At 45.5% G+C, this 24,360-nt stretch overlaps 1 protein-coding gene across 2 annotated transcripts; it reads right to left on the bottom strand.

The window, feature by feature from the left end:
• Positions 1 to 4,356: 4,356 nt before the first annotated feature.
• Positions 4,357 to 23,920, bottom strand: FAM76A (family with sequence similarity 76 member A). 2 transcript variants are annotated; one of them, XM_073317442.1, is made up of 10 exons: positions 23,747 to 23,920; positions 23,193 to 23,257; positions 21,562 to 21,616; positions 20,638 to 20,790; positions 19,418 to 19,575; positions 18,384 to 18,470; positions 17,571 to 17,702; positions 9,778 to 9,913; positions 8,556 to 8,657; positions 4,357 to 5,902 (listed from the first exon to the last, which is right to left on the bottom strand). In XM_073317442.1, exons 1-10 carry the CDS (start codon positions 23,825 to 23,827, stop codon positions 5,816 to 5,818), a joined length of 1,056 nt encoding a protein of 351 aa, XP_073173543.1. In that variant the 5' UTR covers positions 23,828 to 23,920; the 3' UTR covers positions 4,357 to 5,815. The 2 variants fall into 2 exon arrangements, with proteins under 2 accessions (XP_073173543.1, XP_073173544.1); XM_073317443.1 differs by lacking the exon at positions 17,571 to 17,702 and having other exon boundaries at positions 23,747 to 23,914.
• Positions 23,921 to 24,360: the final 440 nt, after the last annotated feature.

Below are 24,360 nucleotides of genomic sequence, written 5' to 3'. Positions count from 1 at the left end.
GCTAGAGGAAGGCTGACTGACTGTGCACTCTTGAAGTGTAACTGCTGGTCCTTACGTTGGTAAGCACAATGGAAGGTATTCCTGCAGACTGCGCACCTTTTGCATGGACCTTCTGAAGTAAGAGATTTCCTTTGAGAAAAGGCGTCTTGGCTAAGAAATAGCTGGGGTTCAACAAGGAAGGGTCCCTCATGTCTCTCGAAGGGTAAGGCACCAGCACAGGAGCAGTAGGCCTCATTATTGACTGATGGCATACTACGAGAAAGTGACTTACAGATCAAAAGGCAGGAATGGACATCAAGACATCTGGTGAGTAGTTGGGACTGGGAACCAGGACTCTTAAGGTTTCATTCCAACGTCTCATTCTGTGGGCCTTGGGCAAATCTCTTCACCTCTCTTGTCCTTCGCTTTCCCAGCCTGTAAAATGAAGATAATGCTTACCTACCTCCTGGATGAGTTATAAAGCGTAATTAACTGAAGTTTGTAAAATGTTCTGAGATCATAGGTTAAAAAGGCAAAGTAGCCCAAATCTGTTAACCTTTAGGGCCAGTTGCAAAATCCATCTGTTTGCTTGGGCTTTTAGGCAGTGCTCCAAGAATGGGAGGGGTTTTGTTTTCTGCTTAAAATTACCAGCTGATGGAGCTAATTTACTTTTACTGTGAGCAAAGGCTGTTATGCTACTAGGTGGTTATTCACATGTGCAGGCTGCGGTTCCACCTCATTGCTAGGGTGCCCAGAGCCATGGCCAGGCTATTTTGTATTTAAATGTAAATAATTATGAATAAATAATAATCTAGCACCGTTCATCAGATGATCTCAAAGTGCTATACAAAAGAGGAAGATATCATTATCCCTGTTTTACAGATGGGAAAACTGAGACTCTTGTGGGGGGACAGGTAGGCGAAGTTACTTGCCTAAGATCACACAGCAGGGCAGTGGCAGAACCAGGAATAGAACAAGCGTCCTAAGCTAGTGCTCTATCCACTAAGCTACACTGCCTCCCTTATACATCTATATGTAATTGCAAGGGACTTTTGATTGAAGCTGGAGTTCATTCAGGCATCACATATAAAGCAATGCAATACACCTGTTAGGCGATAGCCGTGCCCTCTCTCTTGCTCGGTTATTACAGACGGATTCCGCTCTTTCTTTCTTTCCTTATTTGTTTCTGGAGAGGGTAACTCTGGTTGTGGGTTTTTAATTTTGTTTTTAAGGGAGGAGGGGACAATTGTTTGCAAATGATTGTAATTTTCTACCAAAAAAAAATTAGAGAACCTTTTCAGAAAGCTTTGAAATAAAACCAACTGATGCTATAAGGTGCAATTACGAACCCTAAATTTGTTTGACTGGTGATTACATAGTTTTGGAGAAGGAAGTATGGGCTAGTAACCAGGAGCTATTAAATTCTTATTCGATCTGTGGGTGGAAATTTCAGAAGCACCAAAGACTTTGGAGGATAAGCCCCATGAAATTCTCACTCTGTGGGATAGTCGACACCAAAATCACTATAGGGGAGCAGCGTCCCAGATGCTGGTGCAGCGCTGATAGTGCGGATGCTCTGTGCCGGGGTGGCCCACATGTGGCTCTTCAGAGGTTAATCTGCGGCTCCTTGTAGAGGCACCGACTCCAGGACTGGAGCTACAGGTGCCAACTTTCCAATGTGCCGGGGGGGGCGCTCACTGCTCAACCCCTGGCTCTGCCCCAGGTCCTGCCTCCGCTCCACCCCTTCTCGCCCCCTCCCCTGAGCCTGCCGTGCCCTCGGCTCTCCCCGCCCCCCAGCCTCCTGCACGCCAGGAAACAGCTGATTGGGAGGGAGAGGGAGGCGCTGATCGGCATGACTGCTGGTGGGTGGAAGGCGTTGGGAGCGGGGAGTGAAACTGATGCGGGGCTGCTGACGTATTACTGTGGCTCTTTGGCGATGTACATTGGTAAATTCTGGCTCCTTCTCAGGTTGAGGTTGGCCACCCCTGCTCTGTGCCAACTGGAGAGAGCTCTCATGTCAGTATACTAAATCCACCTCTGCGAGTAGCGGTAGCTATGTTGGCGGCAGAAGCTCTCCCACCAACATAGTGCTGTACACACCGGTGCCTAGGTATGTGTGACTTACGTCGCTCAGAGGGGTGGCTTTTTCACACCCCTGATCAACATAAGTGCTAGTGTGTACAAGCCCTCTATCTTTATAGGCTGAAAGGCAGGATGGCGATTTTGAAAGGGAGTGCTTGTCTAGGAATCAGAGCAATGGATCAGAACTCAGGAGTCCTGCATTTTATTTCCAACTCTGCCACTGACTTTCCATGTAGCTTTGAGCAAATGAATTCACCAACCCATTTTCCTAGCTCCTGTAAAGTGGGGATAACTTGGGTGCAGGCAGGGATAAAATAACATTTACACAGAACTCAGAAAGCACCATATAAATGGTAAGTGTTATTGCTGTATTGTGGTTTTCTTTTGCTTGTGTCATCCTTAATAGGGAACCACCCAACAATTAGTCCCTGGACATAAACTACCTTCTCTCTCCAGATTTAAAGGGCCCTTCAGCCAGCTTAGAGCACTGAAGCTCCAGCAAAACCAGATACAACAATTTTGAAATTTTTCAGTTGAAAAACATACTGTACGTTTAAAAAAGAAACCAACCCCTTCAGGACTGCTATAAACATATAAGAGGAGAAAACTGAGCATGTGTCCAGTTTCTCCCCCTCCCCCACCAGCAAGTCACACTGTTTGAAAAGGGCTTTGAGACCTGACAGCTGCCATAAAGAAAACACACACATTTTCCTTTCACTAAGGTAGGTGGACCATGGCCAAGTGCTTTAGGATGTAATCAATGTTGCCTACTCTGGGGTTCAAAAGCTGTGATGGCAACTGCTTCTGAACAATAACATGAGACCAAGCTGTGGTGCTTTGGGCCAAGCTACCTCCAATTTATTTTTAAATATATTTCAGTTCATATGGTCAATATCTCTTTTTTCATCACACTCTTTTGCACTTACCCCCTAAAAGCCAGGGCTGGTCAGTTTTCATTAAAACTGTTTTGACAGAAAAATGGATTTTAGCTACAATGAAACATTGCAGTTACAATGCCTGCTTTCTGAAGAGAGAGAGAGGAAAAAAAAGGATTTTTCTTTGAAAAACAAAACACAAACCCGAAATCATGGAAATGTTGTGGGGATGGCTCAATGCAAGCAGTACTTTGATTGCCTCATGTCCCTGTTCTCCACAGGCTGGGCTCTGTGGCCAGACTACACCTCCCATGTGCACCTCCTTCCCCCTCTAAGAGCCCATCATGGATGTCCAGTCTATAGAGAAGAATACACACAGGGGACGCCCACACAGCTCCTCCCACGGTGCACTGTGACAGCATTTCCAAATTGAAAATGTTCAGTTGTCAGATTAAATTTTGTGGAATTGGAATTTCTCCTGACCAAAAACGTGTTTTTTCGACCAGCCCTACTAACAGATGATCTAGGAGGAGAGGCACAAATGGTCATTAAGCATCTGTTATTGTACCTTGAAAAAATCTACCCTTTAGTCTTTTTTCCTATCAAGTGCTGTTCCCTGTTTAGTTTTGGTTCATGAAGCAATTCTGGTTGGAGAAGCAAAATGAATGAGGATCTTCTTGACTGGCACATCTGGGATAAATTTGAAGTGTGTGGATGTAACTGGTTAAGTGACACTGATTCTTGACTGTGAGAATTTAAAAGATAGAAGCCAAAATACAAGAAAGCCGAATTAAAGAAAATTCTGTTCAATTCTCCACACCCCCCACACACCCATGAGTAGCACCACTACACCATTGTGCTTCAGGTGCACAGCCAGGATCAGCAGACAAATCATTCCCAGGTGAGAGCTAAGGATGCCTTTTAGGGATTCAGCCCAAAAAAGGCAAACATAAAATATCACACAGATCAAGAGGATTTTGTTTAAAACACTTTTAACGTTTGTCAGAGTTTTGTACAAATCAAAGCATCCCTTTAAAATCTCCATTATTACAAACATACAAAGAAACAACGTTATTACTACAAACCATCAGCTACTCAGTTGCATGATCAATGTGTCACAATTAAAAAAACAACAACATTGTATATACAAGGCCCTTCTCCCTCTATTATTATTTCTGTGTCCTGAGGGAAGCTAAGAAGCAAAGCCCCCATTTTTAAAAAAAATCCTATTGATACATTTCAGACTTTTTCTAAAAATATGTGAAGTATAAAATTAGGTGGGTTGTTTTTTTTTTTTTCCGGCTGTCACACTCTGGCAGAGTGCAAAGATTTCTTAGCATCCTAAAGTCTTTTTAAAAACAAAAACCACACGACAGTATCTGATGCTTCAGTGTGCTCTTCCACGCTCAAAGCTAACATCTGAAAAGTGCCATTGAATAAATTCATCTTAAAAAAAAATTGCAACTCTCTACTTAAAAGATTAATAAAAACCCAGCTGGAGCAGCTAGCCCTGTCTCAAAGGGTCAGTGTCTCATCTCTTTCCATTTGGTGCCTGTCTACATTAAGGTTGTTTCCTTCCCCTACTCCCCCCCGAGGTAGGGTCTCTAACCCCTGAGCTCTCTCTTCACCTTGTGTGAATAGGGCTGGCCAGTGGGATTCCATGGAGTAACCTGGCCTGGAACATGCTGACTTGAGAGCCCATCTGTGCATTTCCCCCTAATGGCAGAGTGCTTTTTTCCCCCTCTAAGAGATGCCCTGAGGGCAGGGCTCAGACAGCTGCAGAGCTCAGCTCTCCTCTAATGAGGGTGGGTTGGAAGTACACATTCCAGCTGATCTTACTGGAACTGTTTATGGCCTCTTTGCCTCTGAAGTCAGATTGTTTCAGAAAAGCAGAGAACCTTCTCAGCTCTTTTATCCTGCTGGCTTTTGTTGGGAATGGAGGTTGGGGGCTTCTCTGCCCAGCACCCAAGAAGCACTTCCTACTTTGTGTCACTATTGACCTGACTGAACTCACTTCTTGTAACATCTGACGTTAGTGAAGTGGGGTGGAGAGGAGAAGATATAGAAGGATCAACTTGATCCGGGACTTGGGAGGGGAGAGCGCGTCTAATACAGCCTTAAGCTCTCCTTCTGCCTTTACTGCAGAAGGCCGTGCCAGAGAAGTTAGATTAGCCCAAGCCACTAACCAGAGCCCCACAGGGCCACCATATGGTTATTATGCACAATTATTCTGCAAGACTCTCAAACCAAAAGTTATCAAAACAGGCAGTTAGGTGTGCCAAGCCAATATTTTAAAAACCCAAGAGAAATCTATAGCCTGGATTCTGGAACAGGTTTTGAAAGGTAGCGTAACCGCTCCAGGCAGATCGGCGTGCTGCCTCCTGCTCCCTTTGGGGAAGACGATTTAAGAGCTTCCCTTGAAAGAAGGAACAAAACACTTGAAAATAAAGCTCTCACCGTGCCCCCAAAGCTCTTGGTAAGCCTGAAAACCAGCCAACAACGGATTGTGCCTCAGCTCAGCAGATTTTAAACTGCAGAGACGGGTCTCCAGTATCACAGGATCCCTGGTTTCTAATGTAGGAAGTGGCAGTGGTAATACCTGTTTTCCAAACAGGGTCTCTTCTGGAGACCATTCGTTCCAGGGCACGGGGACAGCAAGATGTGTGGGGGCACCGCTCCCTGTGGATCACTATACTATATAACAGTATTCAACAGATATTGAAACCAGACACACTCAACCATGCTGTTGAAAGGCAACACACACCAGGCGTTCCATCGAGTCCATAGCGACAGGATAGTAACAAGACTGAGGTTGGATTCCAGCCGAACAGACAGGCCTCCTGGGTTAATGCTGGGGAAGCTCCCAGTTTGTTTTTGTTTTAAGGGGAGGTTATTGCTCCTGACTTCTCAGGCTTTTTGCCCTTGGATAGGGCAGCTGCTTGCTTCAGGAGTTCTCTGTTCTTGGCCTGGAAACACAGTGAAAATGGGTATTTTAATAGCGTGGATCATTGTTACTCAAGAACTACCTGGACAGGCACAGCTGGCTTCCTGCGTACAGACCAAAAGGGATGTAGAAGTTGCTGTCCTGGATCACACCAGCAAGGCCAGTATTCCATTTCCACCAGCTGGCAACACCTGACGCTGCAGAGACAGGCAAATGCCAATGTACCTGACCAACCTAAATGGGAGAAGGGGGGAATTCCTTCCCAAGTGCTGCAGGCAATCAACTTCCATCACGAAGCACAACAGATTAAGTGATTTTTCATTAGACAAGAGAGGAGGGCCCTTTCAATTCCACTGGGAGTTGCCTGAGAAACTTCCCTTCCCTTTCCTTCCCCCATCCCCTTTCATTTTTTATTTGTGAGAAATGCTGAATTAACGGCTCTGGAGACCAAAGTCCACAGAACAAGGTGCAGGATGGGTAGTGGCAGTGCAAGCTCTCCCCCCCTCCCCCCCCACACTGAATCCCCAAATCCTCTTCAACTCTGACCAACTCTAGGGGTGAGTGGCTCTATCAATATTCCTGGCTTGTTTCACTCCCAGCCTCTTTACTGAGGCTGCCAATGTCACCAGGAAGCATTACTGCACTGGTGATTTCTGTGACATGAATCCAGGTCTCAGTGAACAAGAGATGAGACAGATGATTTCTTATCAATCACCAAACAGCCAGCGGGTAACAACTTTCAGTCACTACTAACTTAGACTGGCTTCAAACCAGGCAACTAGAAGTGAAAGGCTCCACTGTATTACTACGAAGCCTCTGAATCACCTCTCTCCAAACTCTCTGGCCTTCTGCTTATCTTGTTGGTACAGCACAAGCTAATGATAGGGGTGTGCATGCAAAGCCAGACATGGCTCTTCTGGTTCAGTTTGCAAACTGCATTGAGTGGGCATGCAGGGTGCTAGAATGACCCTCGCCTACAGCTGAGAACTTGTATGAGCCAAGTCTCCAGCTGCCCTGGGCAGATGGCTTACAAACAAGAGAATGGATGCTACACGCATGCAGTGCTAGAGCAGAAAGGAATTTCTTCTGCCTCCTTCAAGCTTTTAAGAACAGAGGCACCCACACAAACCTGAGCTTCCCCAGAAAAAACAGGACATTTAAGATTTTTTTTTTTAAGTGAATCTTATGAACGTTTCCAGGTACCTGCTATCACTGCTACCATTTGAACTTTTATTTTGGAATCATTGGAGAAAAAGAGTTTCCAAAACCTCTGCCAGTGTTAGCTGAAGTTTTACACTCAGACACTGGAAAGACCAAGTTCTGGGCTGTCTCATTTAGAGCTAAGTATAAAACACACACACCTCTCCACCCAGGAATGGCAGGTATGCGAGGGCCAGCCAGTTCAGTTATTTGATACTTCTTTTATTTTAAAATGGAGCAAGTTTGGTGCTATTGGAAGTTGTTGGATTGACAGCTTTCCCCACATTGTGCCCGACAGATGTGCTTCTGCCCTGATCTGGAGGGACTGTCTCAAGAGATAAAAGGAAGCTCAGTCCCCCTTGGCTTCTCTGCTGAAACTGCCAACAAAGGCAACCAGTCGTGGCAACATGTAACGTGAACATTTGCCTACTAGGAACTGGAATGAGAATGTCAACTCATTCTACACAAGTCACCTAAGAGCCTGCACGGGGAACAATTTTGGGTCACTTGGGAAGATTCAAGCAGACAACGTAAGAGATTATGGGCTCTGACTTCCATTACCAGCCCACAAGCCATCCAGCCTCCGAATTTTTCAGTTCTAAAAGAAGGTGTCTCAATCCCATCCATAACATGACTGCTCGAAGCCTGGGATAACTTAAGAAACAACTTAAGACAACTTTAGAAATTGCATAGTGGACAGGAACTCACAAGCACTGATAGATTTCTGACATCAACTGTAATCTACAAAAACCTGTCCTACCCTAATAATTAACTTGGGCATGTGGTGATGAGGAAAGAACATTTTCTGCTGTGTCTTATCCACACCTTTGTTTTTTGTTTTTTTCCCCTCATAGTTAGAGCTTTAGCTGATTGTAAATGCCAGACAGAGTAATTAAGGAGATGAACTTTGCACCCATATACGATTTCTTTCTTTTAACTAATTCCCTTTTGACCTACTGCAGACCAGAATCTACCTCTGCCGATATACACCGTTTTCATGGCCCGACCAAAAAAAAAGGACATTTCCTACAAGCTCACAGACTTCTTTACAATTATATCTATTTAGTCTAACAAAAAGCACTACCCTTTGTTTGTTTGGCTTTGTTCTCCTTGGCTACTGAGCTAATAAATCAAATCAGGAGCTCGGTGGTGCAATGGGTGGATAAATAGGCCTTACAGTCTTGACACCTGGGTTCAAGCTTGACTTTGATAAAGTTCCCATCCAGTTTGCAGAGGATACAATAAAACTGAGCCCAGGAAGAGAATAGCAAGGGGGGGCTAGAAGGATTCAGGTGCACTGGCAGAGCAGTGTGGGGGCCAAATCCTATTCGAACAGGCAGTACTTCAGGTCAGGACTGAAAGGCATTAGCAGAGCTGTGTGGGTGGAAGCCTGAGAAGCGTTCTGATCTAGGCAGTGTTCTCAGTCACTCCTGCGAAGATCACAACCCAGCACATTAGAATAGAAATGCCATCACCTGTAACTGCTCCATGACTTCCTTGTGTGTCTTCTCCATTTGGTTCATTTTTGCCCTCATCTGGGATTCCTGGTACTGCAGGTCAGCCTTTAGCTCTGTGATCTAAGGAGAAACAAGCAAGCAGCTTTTGGATGAGTGAGGAGAAAAGGGATGTGTCCAGATTCCTTCACCCCGAACAGATGTCCTGCCCTAGAAAATGTCTCTGTAGAAGTCACCTTGGAGAAAGGAACACATTCAGAGAGGCACCATGTGGGTTAACACTGCGATCCTGTAGGCCAAGGAGGGTTCAGAACATTTACTGCCCAACTGCAGGCCAGAGGACATGCACCAAGAGCTGAGGCTAATACCAAAGGTGGGACCCAGACAGAGCCCCAGCATGGGTGCATCTTTAGTAACCCCAGTGAATTCTGTGACTCTGGGCAATTAATCTGCGGCCTGATTTTCAGAGGGGCTGAGCTCTGATAGCTCTTATTCATTTCTGCCCTGCTGAGCACCAATAGGCCACTAACCATTCCGTGCCTCAGTTTCTCTCTCTGTCAAATGGAGATAATGATACTTACCCACCTGATAACGAGGTTTGTGGAAGTGGATTAATTAACATTTGTAGCGTGCTAAGTAAGGTGTGACTATTATTAGGAATACTTTGAGTAAGAAAGAGGATTCTCACACCATGCTGTGAAAGCAGCCAGAGCTGAGGTGCGTCAGCAGAGCTGCCTGGGACTCAGAAGTGCCAAAGCAGGGGGTGCCACAGGTTGGGACTGAGACTTGTCTGAGCGTTGCCTGCTCTACCTATGCACACAGAGCAGCTATGGGCTTTCTTGGACTCAACCCCACATGCAACCTACCTGCCTACTGCCATTTCTTGCACTCCAGCAGTCATCAAGAACTGGCAGCACATAAGGCTGGGCATACTGGGAGTACAAGGCAAAGGAAAAAGGGGTAATCTTCATTGTGTGGCAGTGGATGGTCAGAATTTGTTCCTCTCTGCAATCCTGGCCCACCCACCTCCAAACAGCCAGAAAGCCACCTTCCTTCCTGCCACAGTGCCTGGCTCTTTAACCCTGGAAATTAACCAGCTTGCAGACAACACCCACCTGAGAGTTAGCTGGTTTCCACAAGGCTAACAGACAGACACTGTACAAATGTGCAAGGTAAAGACCTTTAAGTAAGTGGCTCATAATTCACTCTGCAGTTTTTGTGTGGAAGCGGTCCAGGGCTGTACCTTCTTCTCTTTCTCCAAGATCATCTGATCCTTCTGGTGCAGCATCTTTTTCAGAGTGGCCACTTCTTCCTTCAGCTGGGCTATAATAACGAAGTGGTCCGTGCCAGGGGAGTCCAGGGCAAGGTCTGGAGAAAAGCTGCAAGAGAGAGAAGAGATAGAATCTCATCACACACTCTTCTACTCACCAGTACATGGAAGCCCTTTCACAGATGACATCGCAGATAGCGACAACTGAATAACCTCATCCATTCAAAGGCTACATAAGTTACCTATAACCTTGTAACCAGACACCATGGGAATTCAGAGATAGTCACATAGCAGGATCGCTGATGTCCTGATATGCAATACAATTTGTATCTTGACAAGTTTAATATTAAGCGTTCAGCAAGAAAGGATGGGAGACTGTTAGGGATGTTTTCAACCATTAGTGTTTGAGACTTTACTTGCATGGAAACTATCCATTTTCAAACCAAGAGGTATGGAAAAGCAATCAATGAGTTAATGAAACTTTATGCAATCACCTAGGAACCCTCTTTAGGTCACAGGGAGTCCATGGCAGTGGGGGGGAAAACCTTTCACTAAATGCAAATCAGGGCCCTGATAAACAATGGAACAGGAAAAAGTAACAAATGAACCCCCTAACTTAAACAAACAATAGAAAGAGCACACGGAGGTTACAGCCAAAGTTATCTCAGGGGAAAACAGGAAGAGATGCATTGGGCTTTTTGTATTTTAATTCCAGCCATGGCACAATGATTTGGAGAAAAGCTTCATTACCACATCAAAGACTATTCAGGAAGAGAAAAAGAGTGAAAGGAAGATATACACTTCCTCAGACACACCCTCAGACACTATGAATCTAGCTGGCTGGCTGACAGCTTGTTTGGGCAAGACGCACACAGTCCCTGTCTCTGGTAAAGCATATTGTGTGTATTGCAAGAATGCCCAGGATCCCCAGTCATGGACCCCCGTTGTGCTAGGCACTGTACAAACACAGAACAAAGAGATGGTCCCTTCCACAAGTTATCTACCTAGACACCACCTTCTGTACTGTTTAGTCTGTCTTTACAATATGTCTAACAGTTACCCCTTGGTGCTAAGGAATAGTTTGCCAATATTACATGCTATTGCTGCTGTATAAATTATTTGAAAATTAATAATAAATAATGCAAGTATCTCACCTGGACTATATATTTGGAAAAAGAAAAGGAGTACTTGTGGCACCTTAGCGACTAACCAATTTATTTGAGCATAAGCTTTCGTGAGCTACAGCTTATGCTCAAATAAATTGGTTAGTCTCTAAGGTGCCACAAGTACTCCTTTTCTTTTTGCGAATACAGACTAACACGGCTGCTACTCTGAAACCTGTCATATATTTGGACTGTGCATTCGGCCCTAGTATTGGTAGAGTCTAAGGCAAATGCAGTGTGGCCTAGTGCACTGACAGCCAACGATCACCAGATTATTAATGTAACTGTTACTGACTCAGTCTGTGGCCTGAGACAAGTTAAGTCACCCGTGCCTCAGTTTACACATCTGTAAAATGGGAGTAAGAATATCTGCTGCCTACCTCCCAAGGGAGTTTCTTCAGTACTTTGAAAAGACAGAATCTAATTGGACATAGTTTGAATGACAGGGTCTCTGGGATGTGATGGAGAAAGGCTTTTCCTCCCTTACGTGGTGTGTGTGGGGTAGAAGTGTCCCTGTTGGGAATCCAAAGGGAGAAATTCAATGAATGGAGTTGTGCAGGTCATAAAAGTAACAGGACATGCTGGGATGGGAAAGAAATCCTGGCCAGGGAGGAAACGGAAGCTTAATACTGCAGATCTGTGGGGGTTTATCTGCATTAGAGTGTCTTATTGTCACAGAACACGTTAACTAACATGATGTTGAATGCTTGGTATTGACAAGAAGATGTATTTAACTGCATGTCAGCTGGCTGGGGTTAACACCCATAATGTTCTACATGGCCAGTCTTTGTCTATACGGAGCATTTAACGAGAGCCTGCATCCCAGAACGTTGTAATGTGCTACTTCTCTGCAATATGACACACAGGTACCAGATTTGAGTGAGGGAAGCAAAGCAGCCTCCAGCACCTTTATACATATGCACAATGCAGTAATGTCACTCTTAGCATCTCCACTCTCTCAACAAGAGCTTCAGGCTTCCACACACCACACAGACATACTGAGGGAGAGAGGGAGCAGAGGAGAGCTAAAACTAAGATACTCTCTGTGGGGGGAAAGCAAAGTTTCTTCACTGAATTGCCTGTTTACAAGTAAGCCCTTCCCTATCCTACTCCATTCCTTGGCCAAACGAGGGGCACACAGAATCATAGTAAAGCAGGGCTGGAAGGGACCTTGAGAGGTCATCAAGAGCAGCCCTCTGTTCTGAGGCAGGACCAAGGAAACATGAACCATCCCTGAAAGGTCCAGCCTGGTCTTTAAAACTTCCAACGATGGGGATTCCACAACCTCCTTTAGAAGTCTATTCCAGTGCTCAACTATCCTTATAATTACAAAGTTTTCCCTAATATCTCACCTAAATCTCTGTTCCTTTCTGTGGATTAAGCCCATTACTTCTTGTCCTGCCTTCAGTGGACCTGGAGAACTATTGTTGTAACAGCCCTTAACATATTTGGAGACTGTTATCTGGTCCCCCCTCAGTCTGCTTTTCTCAAGACTAAACATGCCCCATTTTTTTTAACCTTTCCTCACGGTCAGGTTTTCTAATCCTCCTATTATTTTTGTTGCTCTCCTCTGGACTCTCTCCAGTTTGTCCACATCTTTCCTAAACTGTGGGACCTAGAAATGGACACAGTCCCCCAGCTGAGGTCTCACCAGTGCTGAGTAGAGTGGGACAATTACCTCCCATGTCTTACATACAACACTCTTGTTAATATACCCCAGAATGATATTAGCACTTTTTACAGCCACATCACACTGTTGACTCGTATTCATTTTGTGATACACTATAATTGCCGAATCCTTTTCAGCAATGCTACCACTGAGCCAGTCATTCCCCATTTTGTAATTGAGGAAAAAAAAGATTAAATGCACTAAGTAGTACTTTACATTTGTCTTTACGGAATTTCATCTTGTTGATTTCAGACCAATTCTCCAACTTGTCAAGGTCATTTTGAATTCTAATCCTGTCCTCCAAAGCGCTTACAACCTCTCCCAGCTTGGTGTCATCTGCAAATTTTATAAGTAGAATATCCACTCCATTATCCAAGTCATTAATGAAAATATTGACTAGTACCAGACCCTTGCAGGACCCCATAAAATACATCCTCCCAGTTTGATAGCAAACCACCGATACCTACTCTTGAGTACAGCTTTTCAAGCAACTGTGTAACCACCTTACAGTAACTACATCTAGACCACATTTCCCTAGTTTGTGTGTGATAATGTCACGTGGGACTGTCAAAAGCCTCACTAAAATCAAGATATATTACATCTACTACTTCCCTCCATCCACTAGGCCAGTAACTCTGTCAAAGAAGGAAATGTGGTTGATATGGCATGATTTGTTCTTGACAAATCCATGCTGGCTGCTCCTTATCGACCTGTTATCCTCTAGGTGCTTGCAAATTGATTGTTTAATAATTTGTTGCAGTATCTTTTCAGATATTGAAGTTAGGCTGACCAGTCTCTAATTCCCTGGTCTTTGTTCCCCTTTGTAAAGATAGGTTCTATGTTTGCCCTTCTCCAGTCCGCTGGGACCTCACCTGTCCTCCAAGAGTTCTTGAAGATAATCACTAATGGTTCCAAGTTTGCTTCATGAATCCTCCGCTGTATCCCAAGGTAATAAACATTGCCAGGAGATTCAGACTTCCCATGGCCACCCACTCATGAAATTCTGCACTCCCTGGTTTGCTCCTGGCCAAGAAAACTTATTAAGGCAGAAGAGGAGACTGGAAGAAAGACCCATCTGCTCCCCTCAGCAGAGAACTAAAGGGAGAGATTTTGAGACGGTTTTAAAGAGAGGTTCTCATCCTATTGCATCATTAACAAATATTGGCAAGTCACAAGTAAAGACAGACGGCCTTAACGGAAAAAGAGCCTCAACTCACCCTTGAGTTTGGTGCCTAGAAACAGACAGTGGGGGGTAATTATGCAGGTGCAAACTGCGTGTATATTTCAGAGTGGCCAGGCATCTGCCTATCTCATCTGTGTGCATAATCAGGTACTCAGGTTTCAGAGTAACAGCAGTGTTAGTCTGTATTCGCAAAAAGAAAATGAGTACTTGTGGCACCTTAGAGACTAACCAATTTATTTGAGCATAAGCTTTTGTGAGCTACAGCTCACTTCATCGGATGCATACAGTTGGTACTCAGAGATCCAACTGCTGTAACATGTCTCTGCAATTACTTCAAGGTGGAAAAAAAAACGAGAGGGTACTTTTTTAAAGTCATGTCAATAGGAGAAGGGTTTCTTTTCCCTGTCTTGAGTGAATCTCAAACCCTAACTTCAAGTTAGGAATGGAAGCTACAAAGTTAGCTACAAAATTAGAAATAAAACTGAAAAACAAACAATAAATCACTTTTTTTTGGTAAAAAAGAGCCTCTTCAGAAGTCCAACCAAAATATACCCTTGACATATACAAACTGTGGTACAATGATCCCTGCACACTTTAGGGAGGGCCCAATTCAGGGGTGACACTCTTTCCTACAACCAATGCCTTTCTCAGGGATGATGTCTCAGTTGTTTGGAGACATTGCTACTAAAGTCAGACTGGTTGTCAAGGGACGTTGTCAAGGTCAATGTTCAAATTACACTAAAAATAACTTAGAAATTTCTTCCCAACTATGAAAAATCTGCCTAAACAAATATTTTCTAAACGGAAGTAGTAGCTTGGCCTAAGGTTGATTTAACTACATCAAAGAAGAAGCAGTTCACCCCAAACCACCCTCTCCATGCCTGCAAACTGAGTACTTTAAGTATAAGCACAGAAATTTTGTGCATGTGGGAATATTTTTATTTAATGGAATTTACTGCTCAGTATTCCCTCAGGACAATATGGGTGAACAAATTTGCGTCTTAGGGCTCACCTACAAGGATCAGATAGAGGTTTTTATGATCTTTCTGTGCTAAAGAGATGGCCCAGGGGTATAGTGAGTCAGCTTTTCATGTCTTGGAACTGGACTCCTTCAGTGGTCACAAGTGAAGGGAGTGCGGGTGTTTTAATCTAATCCACTGTGAACATTTGTCTATATCGTAAGACCACATTGAGACAAATATGGCAATTTCATGCAATATCCTTGAAAAACCTTATTGAATTAAGTTTAAATAACTTGGGAGTCCATTGTATTAAATGCAAAGATTATGTATTATCGTGGACTGGGACTGCATGTAACCTCTCTTGGGGAAAGAGATTATGTGAACCATGTGAACAATGTACTTGACAAGAATTTTTGGGACAAAGTGGTTCGCCAGGGGAATCTCTAGTGGGAGATGAATGCAAATTCCCTACCACCACAATGCAAAACCCCAGCCTTTTAAAGCTATGCCCCAGGAGAGGACTACTGTCTGCTGATCACCTTTTCCCAGAGTCTCAAGATCAAAGGCCCAAGGAAAGAACAGACGAAACTATTCACGAGTGTGCTAGTTCTGAGCTAAGGCTGTTATCAACTTGTAACCATGGGGAAAACTCCTACCAGAGACTCTGCTGGAATTGGGGAGTGATCTATGGTAAGCTTATTAGCATGCATGTAGGTTCTTTTATTGTTCTTAATGTGTTTTCTCTGTAATGTTTTCACCTTCGAGCAAAATGCAGATGCCGACCTGGTTAGACAGCCTGGCTTGCTGGGGATATCACAGTGAAGGCAGGGAACTGTGCAGCCTGGCAAAACCCAGTCAGGAAGGAGAAAGACATGGGTCTCTGCCCAAGAGAGGTGACAGCTGTGGAGTTGGGAGCCTAGAGTCAGTGCTCTTAAGGAATCATGGAGGGAGAATACAGGTGCAATTGACCTGAACCGTGACACACATTTGGTAGCCTCTATTCAGGAAGAAGCTATGGGCTGGGTGCAGTGGGCCAGGATTGAGGTGCTCTGGCACACCTGTTTGAGGTGGCTCAGGATTGGACTAGCAACAGGTGCTCAAGTCAAGGTGGGAAACACACCATTAGAGCTGTTTGGGACCCACGAGTGGAAGAGCAGTGAACTGAGTGAGTCCAACGTCAGAGTTGTGGGACTCGGTAAGGTAGAATTTGTTGCAGGACACTGTTGAGTTGCCCTGACAGAGCTGGGTGGTGATGGTACCTAACTTCAGCCTATGCTATGCCCAGCTCTTGCCAGTGCAGTCAGCCTCTCCGCTCCCTGTGCAGTAGAATTCACCCTCCAAATTAACCATAAAAACTCCAGAATGAGACTTTTTAAAATAAATAATTCAAATGTCAGTCAACAATCCCCAATACACGTGTGACAGAACATGATAATCATCAACTCAGAGATACTAAGCATGAACCTATGAAGCCCAGAGGAGTACCCATCTGCATCCACCAGGATGGAAAGCCAACAAAGGTGAAGAGTAGAGATAAGCTGGACCACGAAGGGGTTGCTACCAAGTCACTGAGCCCAAGAACACACCAATTTTGCCTAGGCTGCATTGGCAATTTGCCTAGAGCCCAAGGCTAGCACCTACTCTGCATAAAGATGCAGCTGCCCTCAGCTGTAACACAGAGGGGTCGCCCATGTAGAAGCAGTCTTTGTGGGCCACACCTCTAAGTTAAAGATAGGGGCAGCTGCATCATAGAATTTAACTACTGTTTTGAACATCTACAAGGAAATACAGCCCCAGGATTAAACTTCACTAGCCACTAAGGGTGACTGTTGCCCCACAGCAACAGAGTCACATAGATTTAAAATGGCTGCAACTTATGTCTTGGACAACACACAGCCCACCGTTGGAACTTAGGAGCAGCAGCTATAATTATGTATAACTTATTAATGGGATTTCCCTAAGACTAGAGAAGTTTGTGGAGAGGATCACAGCCTACCAGGGCTTTCAAGTGAGAACAAGATATGGTACAAGAGTAAACTGAAATGAAGTAATCTGATTTATTTATCATTTGCTAAGTTTTTTTTTGAATGGATGACTTGGAATTCGTATTAGGGCACGGAGCCTTTTTGCTTCCAGATAACGTGTGAGCAAGGTTGGTTACCGGATAATGGCTACTCGGTAGTTTATGTGAAATGAATTAAAGGAGCTCGCTCCCGTTCCTAGCAAGCAGATATTTAAGAAGTTCTACCGTCACAAGTGGCACTGACCTACAACACGGCTGGCAGCCTCAGCAGAGGTGCCACAGATGGAATAGCGCACCCTAAAAGTCAAAGTTGAGGTGCACTGGTAGAGGGCAACTTGCAGCACTACTGCTTGTGCTGTACCTGCTCTGGCCAGGGGGAGGTGGTGTTCAGTCTCCTGCCAATCAGCATTAAATTCCGTTTAAAGAATGGTGCAACCGCTACACCTTAAAGAATTCTTTAAACTCAGTTTCATGCTTTGGCATTTCTTACTTCAATAGCCAAAGACAATGGGCTAACAGGTGTCCTTAGGACAGAGGTGATTTGGAGTTAAATGATGAACAATTGAGATGGACGGTGAGCACTTTACCAGTGACTTCAACAGACTTAATAAGACTCTCTGGCACTAATGAGCCTACGCTGTGCTCTATATTCCCAATTCAATGCAGTTTGGAAGAAGAGCCATCGATGGGGACACTTTCCATATGTGAGACAATTTCCAGGGCAGGAGGGCAACCGGGGGTGGGAAAAAACGATAGGTGATCTCACTTCAGGACGTCAGTGCCTTGAGAAACAGGATAATGATGGGCACCGGGACTCTGTTGGGAAGCAGCCCACTGCACCAACACGGACGGGGCACTCTGGGTAGGGGGGCAAAGCATCTCGGGAGAGGAAGGAACGCTGAGAATCAGAGAGGAAAGGGAGGAATGAAAATATGCATGTACAAGAGTGTAAAAAAAAAAAATATCCATCTCACTCTCTCCTTATATAGCTAGTGAGGTCCGTTCTGCTGCATGCAAGCTCTGATGTCAATGGGAACTGCATGCATATAGCAGTGGCAGAATCAGGTCCACTGTGTTCAGAGGAAGCTGTTTATCACTTTTCCTCCCACAGGAGAGGGGGGAGATAAGACTTCTCTCTATATTCTCTCATCTAATGATTGTCTCCCTGCATTCTATTCTTTATTCTGACTGCAGCCTAGCTTTCAGTCTAACAGATAACGTTCTAGCCCAAACTGCAGACCAGAGCCCATCACGCAGCCAGTGGCCACCCTTCCCCTGTCATTGCAGGGTGAGGATAAAGCTGATCCAGGCTGCAGGTTGTAACTGCTGGTGAACTCAACCAACAAGCAGTTTCTAGTAGGTACAAACATTGGGCATCTTTTGATTTTCAAGTGTACATTTAGGTGCTAGGTAGGCTTGGCCTGTGGGGTCCCAGAAAGCTGCTAATGCAGCCCTTGCAGTACCAATGTTTGAGAGCCCCATTCTGTCATATAAGCATCCTGCTAATTGCACTGAATTCTCTCTTACACAAACTTAAATGAGACCACCCACTGGCATCTTTCCCAACCAACTGGCTCACCTGTCACCATTGGCTGATATGGCCTCAAACTTGGGTTTCTTCTTTGGAATTTCGTTCTGAATAGAGGAGGTGGATAAGGTTTTCTGGCTATGAAGGAAAAACAATGAAGATACATGTCAGAACCTAAAAGGCCTGTGAATCAGAGACTGTCCGGAAACAAGAAAGAGGCACAGATAAATACCACCTCCCACTAAAGCACACTCACAACAAGCTTAGAGAGAAGAGAGCTCCAAGCATAGTGATGGCCAAATAAAAGATAATTCCTTAAAGAGAAACTAGAGTTTATTTTATACAATGTGCCAATCAAACTTCTGGGCACATGAACATTCTATGTCCAAAACCATATATTTAAAGATAAATCTAAGTTGACCCAGTGTCAACAAGAACTGTAATACACTCCACAATGCACAGAAAAGGATCAGCTCATCCTAAATCCCCACTGAGAATACCTGAGCAGCAGCCCCCAGATGTTCAAACTAGGGATCATCACCAAGAGTCTCCTAGGTGATCTCAGCTGCAGTGTTTGATCTGAGTCAGTCAATTTTGAATGCTGGGGAAACATGTCTAGTGGTCGAGTCAGGAGTCCTAGCTCTGCCAACTGACTTGCTGTGTTATCTGGGACAAGTCATTTCACTTTTTTATATCCCAGTTTCAGCCACCTGGAAGAGCAAGGCTACTGAATGAATTAATGCACTTCTGTCATTAATTTGACAAATGCAGCTTTAATTATTTGAGAAAACAGCGTGTCAGTAAGCATTCTGTAAAACAGATCTCACTGAGTAGTGTTGTGACACTATTAGGAGTTTAGGTTAGAACTACTGGATTTGCATATTCATTAAGTCAGAATTACCCAGGCTTTACGCAAAAAGATGCATAACGATGTTAAAAGTCACCCCAGTTACGCAGTAGTGAGGTCCAAGGCACTTCTCCCACTTTTGCTGGAAGTGGGTCTGATGAGTTTGGAGCAGGCAGCCCTCCTGCAGGAGGGAAGTGCTCCGACGGAGCATTATTCGCAGCATTTACACGCAGGTTACCTGTTGTAATGGCTGCCACTGCTGAGCCTGCTGAACTGCTCCTTCTCTTGCAGGCTCGTCCGTGAAGAGCTGCTTAGATGTTTGCGTTGCTCTTTGGTCTTCTGTAGGACCCGTTTGTAGGACAACGTACACAGCCAGCACAGCAGCTTCCCATCCACCTGAAAGGCCAGTTGGGAGTCAGAGGGTTTTCTCTCGCTTCCTCCCCACATCCCAAGCACAGAGTAGACAAGTAGCCTGATGGCGACTTCAGATCAGCCATGCTCAGGATTTACAGACACAAGGTATGCCGTCACAAACAACACACATGCAGTGACTCAAGGGGTCCCTGATGTGGTTAGAAAAGGTGTTGACTGCATTCAACACTGCCAGTGCGATGCAGCCAGCAAGTCACAGTGATAAAAACTTGGCACAGCTACCATCCGTTCTGAGCTGACACTTCTCGGATTGTTTATATCACATGTTCCCCATGACATTTTAGAGCAAGAAATCACATCCTGTGCAATTCGGATTTTTATAAACACAAAGGTCAACACCTGGACTCGAAGGCACGTGCTTTAGGAACCCGAACACTAATACTCTGTTTCAGTGGTTTTCAACCTTTTTTCATTTGTGGACCCCTAAACGTTTTTGAATGGAGGTGCGGATCCCTTTGGAAATCTTAGGCATAGTCTGCGGACCCCGACAGGTTAAGAACCACTGTCCTATCGTAACAACAACCTCAACAACCTTGAGGATTAGACATAGACTGGCCGACATCAACAGGTCCATGGACCAAAGATTGAAAACTACTGTTCTAAGGGGCTCTGTCCAGATGGTGGGAACTACTTATACAGCGTCCAAAACTGTAGGCCTGGGGCCCATGTTAAAAGACTTATGCATATGCTTACCTTTGGGACAATTCACAGTACGTGAAGTTCCCTTTATCTCTACCACCCATTTTGGAGTGGGGTCCCCTCTCACTTGTGTGTGCACCTACACTAAGTCCAGTTCAGAAAAAGACCTGACCAAGGAACTATGGTGCTGAAAATATAAAGCAATCCAATGAACTTAGTGTTTTAACATCTCTCATTGCAAATGTAAATTCTTGAGCTGGCCAGAAAATACTTTATAGCCGACACGTTACTGTTGCGGAAATCCTGTGACTCGGTGCAGAAGATGAATAGGCTATTACTGTGGTTAGTTCTTTCACCTTTCCAGCCCCATTTTACATAGAAACTCACCTTCTTTCTATCATCCTTCCTGTCGAATGCACACTGTTGCTTGCACTGTTCACAGGAGAGAGGTGGCCCATACTTCTTCTCTGAGTTCGTACACCGCTGGCACTTGTTGCCAATAAATGCTGCTATTATGTTGCAGTACTGGCATGGTTTGGGCTTTAAGAAGGACAGATACAGTACGGGTTAGCAATGCTTTGTAAATACGTGGCACATGTGCGTTTTTCTATCACTCAAACAGTCCCATCTTCATAGGGACTCAAGAATTGTGCATGTATCTAGATCAGTGGTCTCCAAAGTGGGGGGTGCGCGGCAGGAGGAGCGCTCCTGGACCTTTGATTCTTTGGCGGCACGCCGGCGGCAGCTCAGCTCTCCCTGCTCCGTCTTCGGCAGCACGCCGGTGGCAGCTCTTATTTTTTTGCATCCCTAGAGCTGGCCCTGGGGGTGCACGATCCAAAAAGTTTGGAGACCACCGAGCTAGATAAACCAGGGATCAGGCATCCAAACTACTAATTGCAGTATATGTGATTGGCCAGGATACCTGAACTTATACCGACTTCTGCATAAGGTGCCATGGGATCTTTAATGACAAGTGGTCAGGACCTAAGCTTCAAACCTCATCCTAAAGGGAAGAAATGTTTATTCCAACTTCCTGGTCAAATTTCAATTTAGGTTATCACATTCTGATTTCCCTAAATCCCCCATTTAGTTTCAACTGGATATGGGATCGGTCACTTGCTGTCCTAAACTCATGTGAAGTATTGCCATTCACCACAAAAAAGCGTCTTATGTTTCACCCAAAAGGGCACTGCATTTCAGTAGTGTGTGAGGTAACCCCTATACAGACAGGCTGTTACACGTTTTCGGATGAAAGACAATGGAAATAGCATTATAATTATGAGGGTGGACGGGACAGTCCCCAGCACTTACCGTTCCATAGAGTTTCACATTCTGAGCACATTTCTTGCATATTGTGTTGGTTTTGCTATTAAAACAAAACATTAAGAAAAAGCAAGAATAAAGTATAACTGTGTCAGCAATATCTGGGTACAGATTAAGCCCTCTGTGCTTGAGCGCTAAATTTCCCCTAACCATACAACTCTCCTGGCAGGATTTTTGTATTCATGTTCACTAGTGGCTTTTATATAAAATGTATTTGCTACCCCTGCCTGGTGATGATAATCTACCACAGTGAGGTATTATTGAAAGACGGCATTTTCATAAGGCAGCCCCTTTAATTTAATTAAGACCTCAGCCTTTAATTTACGCACATATTTGCTCAATTGGGATTATGGTCACCAACAAAATGAGTTAGTTGGTCACCAGCTAATCTGCAGCAGACATTTAACCAGCATCAAACTACATGACTCGGCACGAGTGATAATCTCAGTACCGGAGAGGGCAAGCACTAAAATAGCAGGGTTGATGCAGATTAGGACTGAGGTTCATTGACCCCAATCCGCAGGATGGAAAACAGGGAACTACCTTGCACACTGCCTGCATGAAATATGCTCAGTGGCTGCTGGGATCATTGGTCCCTCTTCTTCATATATTCACAAAAATGAAATTAAAACCAGCAGAAAACCATGTTTACTACTGCAAATGCAGAAGGACAAGACAGGTATTTACGCTACAGCATAGAGAATAAGAATTATTTTTGCATGCCAAAACACAGAAGGGGAACAGCTTCCAGGAGCACTCAGGCACTTCACTGAAAGATACAGCTGAGCACCGCCCAGGAAGAAATGCCACACATCATGCTGCAAAATCAAGAGCACAGAATGCGTCTGCCTGACAGAGATTGGGACTATGATTAGAGCCTCATCAAGGGGCACAACACTGGCCCCCCTACAAGCACTCAGACGACATATGACAGAGTGCTGGATCATTGAAGGCGCAACACAAGGGGCATGATGAGGGTTTCAAGGAATGGGCTGCTGTAACCAAATGGCATATGGGTTACGGACACAAAGAATCACCAGTGGAAGGAGAGGAGGACAGGAGTTTAGTATCAGGAACATTTTGCAACAGAAAACAGGAGCGAAGAAAAAGGATGGCTCAGGGCTTTGGTAACAGGATATGAAGCCTTTCACCTTTAGGTTGCCAGTTCATAAACAGCATAGCCCACTAGTTACCCAAAGCTATTACCAACAGATGGTTGCTCATTGGCTTATGTGAAATTAGTTTGGTAGCTCTCAGTCTTGTTCCCACATTACAAACCCTGCCCCAACTGGCATTAACATACCAGGTTCGCTTTTCTCAGCAGAACTCCCAAAGCCACCAAACTGTCTCCTTTGTCTTTACGGGGGACACCTAAAGATCAGGGTTAAGATACTTTAGTGGGCCAGTGTGTGTGAAGCTTGTACTGGTACTGCTTCTGCTGTACATAGTCTATGGAAAATTTCAGCTTCCAGGGCTGTCAATAAATGCTAAATTCACACATAGAAAAAGGAACCATGAGAGAATCAAGAGGCTGAAGTGGGACTATTTTGGATGTGTATTAAAGAAGCAGATGCCAACTACTTTTTATTGTCCAGTGTTTAAGCTTAGCAGAAATTTACCTTTCCTGTTGGAACTCGGTCCTGCAGTACGTGCACTTGACAATGGGATGCGCGATTCGACACTCCTACAGCAAAAAGAAGAGTTAGTGCTTCTACCACACACGTTCCCCAAAGACTCAAAAGTCCCCCCCAAACACAACAACAGAACACCCTGGACAAAGCAGAAGTATTCTTCATGGCAATCACTCCTTCCAGAGCCCCCATTTCCCCCCCTACTCCTCCCAGGGGGCACCATCCCTTCCAGGGCCACATCCCCTCCTTCACTCCTCCCATCCCTTCTCAGGGCTCCCCCAATCCCTTATCCCCTCCCCCCAGGGCCTCCCATCCTTTCCCCCACTCCTCTCAGGGCCTCATCCCCTCCCCGTGACTCCATCCCCTCCCCCATTCCTTCCCCCTGCCCCCATCCCTTCCCAGGGCTCCCCCTGCCCCCATCCCCTCCTCATGCCCCCATCCCTTCCCAGGACTCCCCCAATCCCCTCCCCCATCCCTTCCCAGGACTCCCCCAATCCCCCCTCCCCTCCCATGGACCCCCCAAGTCCCCCATCCCCCCGGACCTTGCACAGCTGCTGCCCCTGGCTCAGCGCCTCGAAGGAGAAGCGCTGGTGGCACTTGGTACAAGCGTAAAGCGCCGCCATCCCGCCGCCCCCACTGACAGGCGCAGCCTAACCTGGGACGGGCGGTCGGGCAGCCGCGAGGCGGGGCTGCCACACCCGTCACCACCATTGGCTCTCGCTAACGTCGCTCCTCGGGCACGGCGCTCAGCCCGAAGCCGTCTCACGCGCCCATTGGTTTTCCGGAGTGCCACTCCTGTGTGAGAGGGCGGGGCACGTCGAGGTCCTTCGGGTTGGGGAGAGCGGGAGCGTTTACGTCACCGGGGAGTTCTCCCATCCGGGGTGTGGACGGCGCGGTGACGTCACCCCAGGCGCGTCCCGGGGGCTCCCTCCAGCATCCGGACGCTCACGAGAGGGGAGGAGGCGTCGCAGAGGCGGAAATGTCCCAGAAGCCCCCGCGCGCGCCGGAAGGAAGTGGGGGAGATCAGTTAGAATCCTAGAATCTCAGGGTTGGAAGGGACCCCAGGAGGTCATCTAGTCCAACCCCCTACTCGAAGCAGGACCAATCCCCAGTTAAATCATCCCAGCCAGGGCTTTGTCAAGCCTGACCTTAAAAA

Source organism: Lepidochelys kempii, chromosome 19, assembly GCF_965140265.1.
Source record: "Lepidochelys kempii isolate rLepKem1 chromosome 19, rLepKem1.hap2, whole genome shotgun sequence".
Classification (NCBI taxonomy): Eukaryota; Metazoa; Chordata; order Testudines; family Cheloniidae; genus Lepidochelys; species Lepidochelys kempii.
Note: the sequence above shows the minus strand (reverse complement) of the source record. Positions and strands in the feature narration are given on the sequence as shown.

Bases quoted from the DNA above. Each gene is read 5' to 3' on its own strand.
- FAM76A (XM_073317442.1), bottom strand. From the start codon at position 23,827: ATGGCGGCGCTTTACGCTTGTACCAAGTGCCACCAGCGCTTCTCCTTC. The intron at 23,258-23,746 runs GTCCGGGGGGAT...TTTTTGCTGTAG, and splicing joins AGGGGCAGCAGCTGTGCAAG to GAGTGTCGAATCGCGCATCC. The intron at 5,903-8,555 runs GTGATGGCATTT...CTGTGTTTCCAG, and splicing joins AAGTCATGGAGCAGTTACAG to GCCAAGAACAGAGAACTCCT.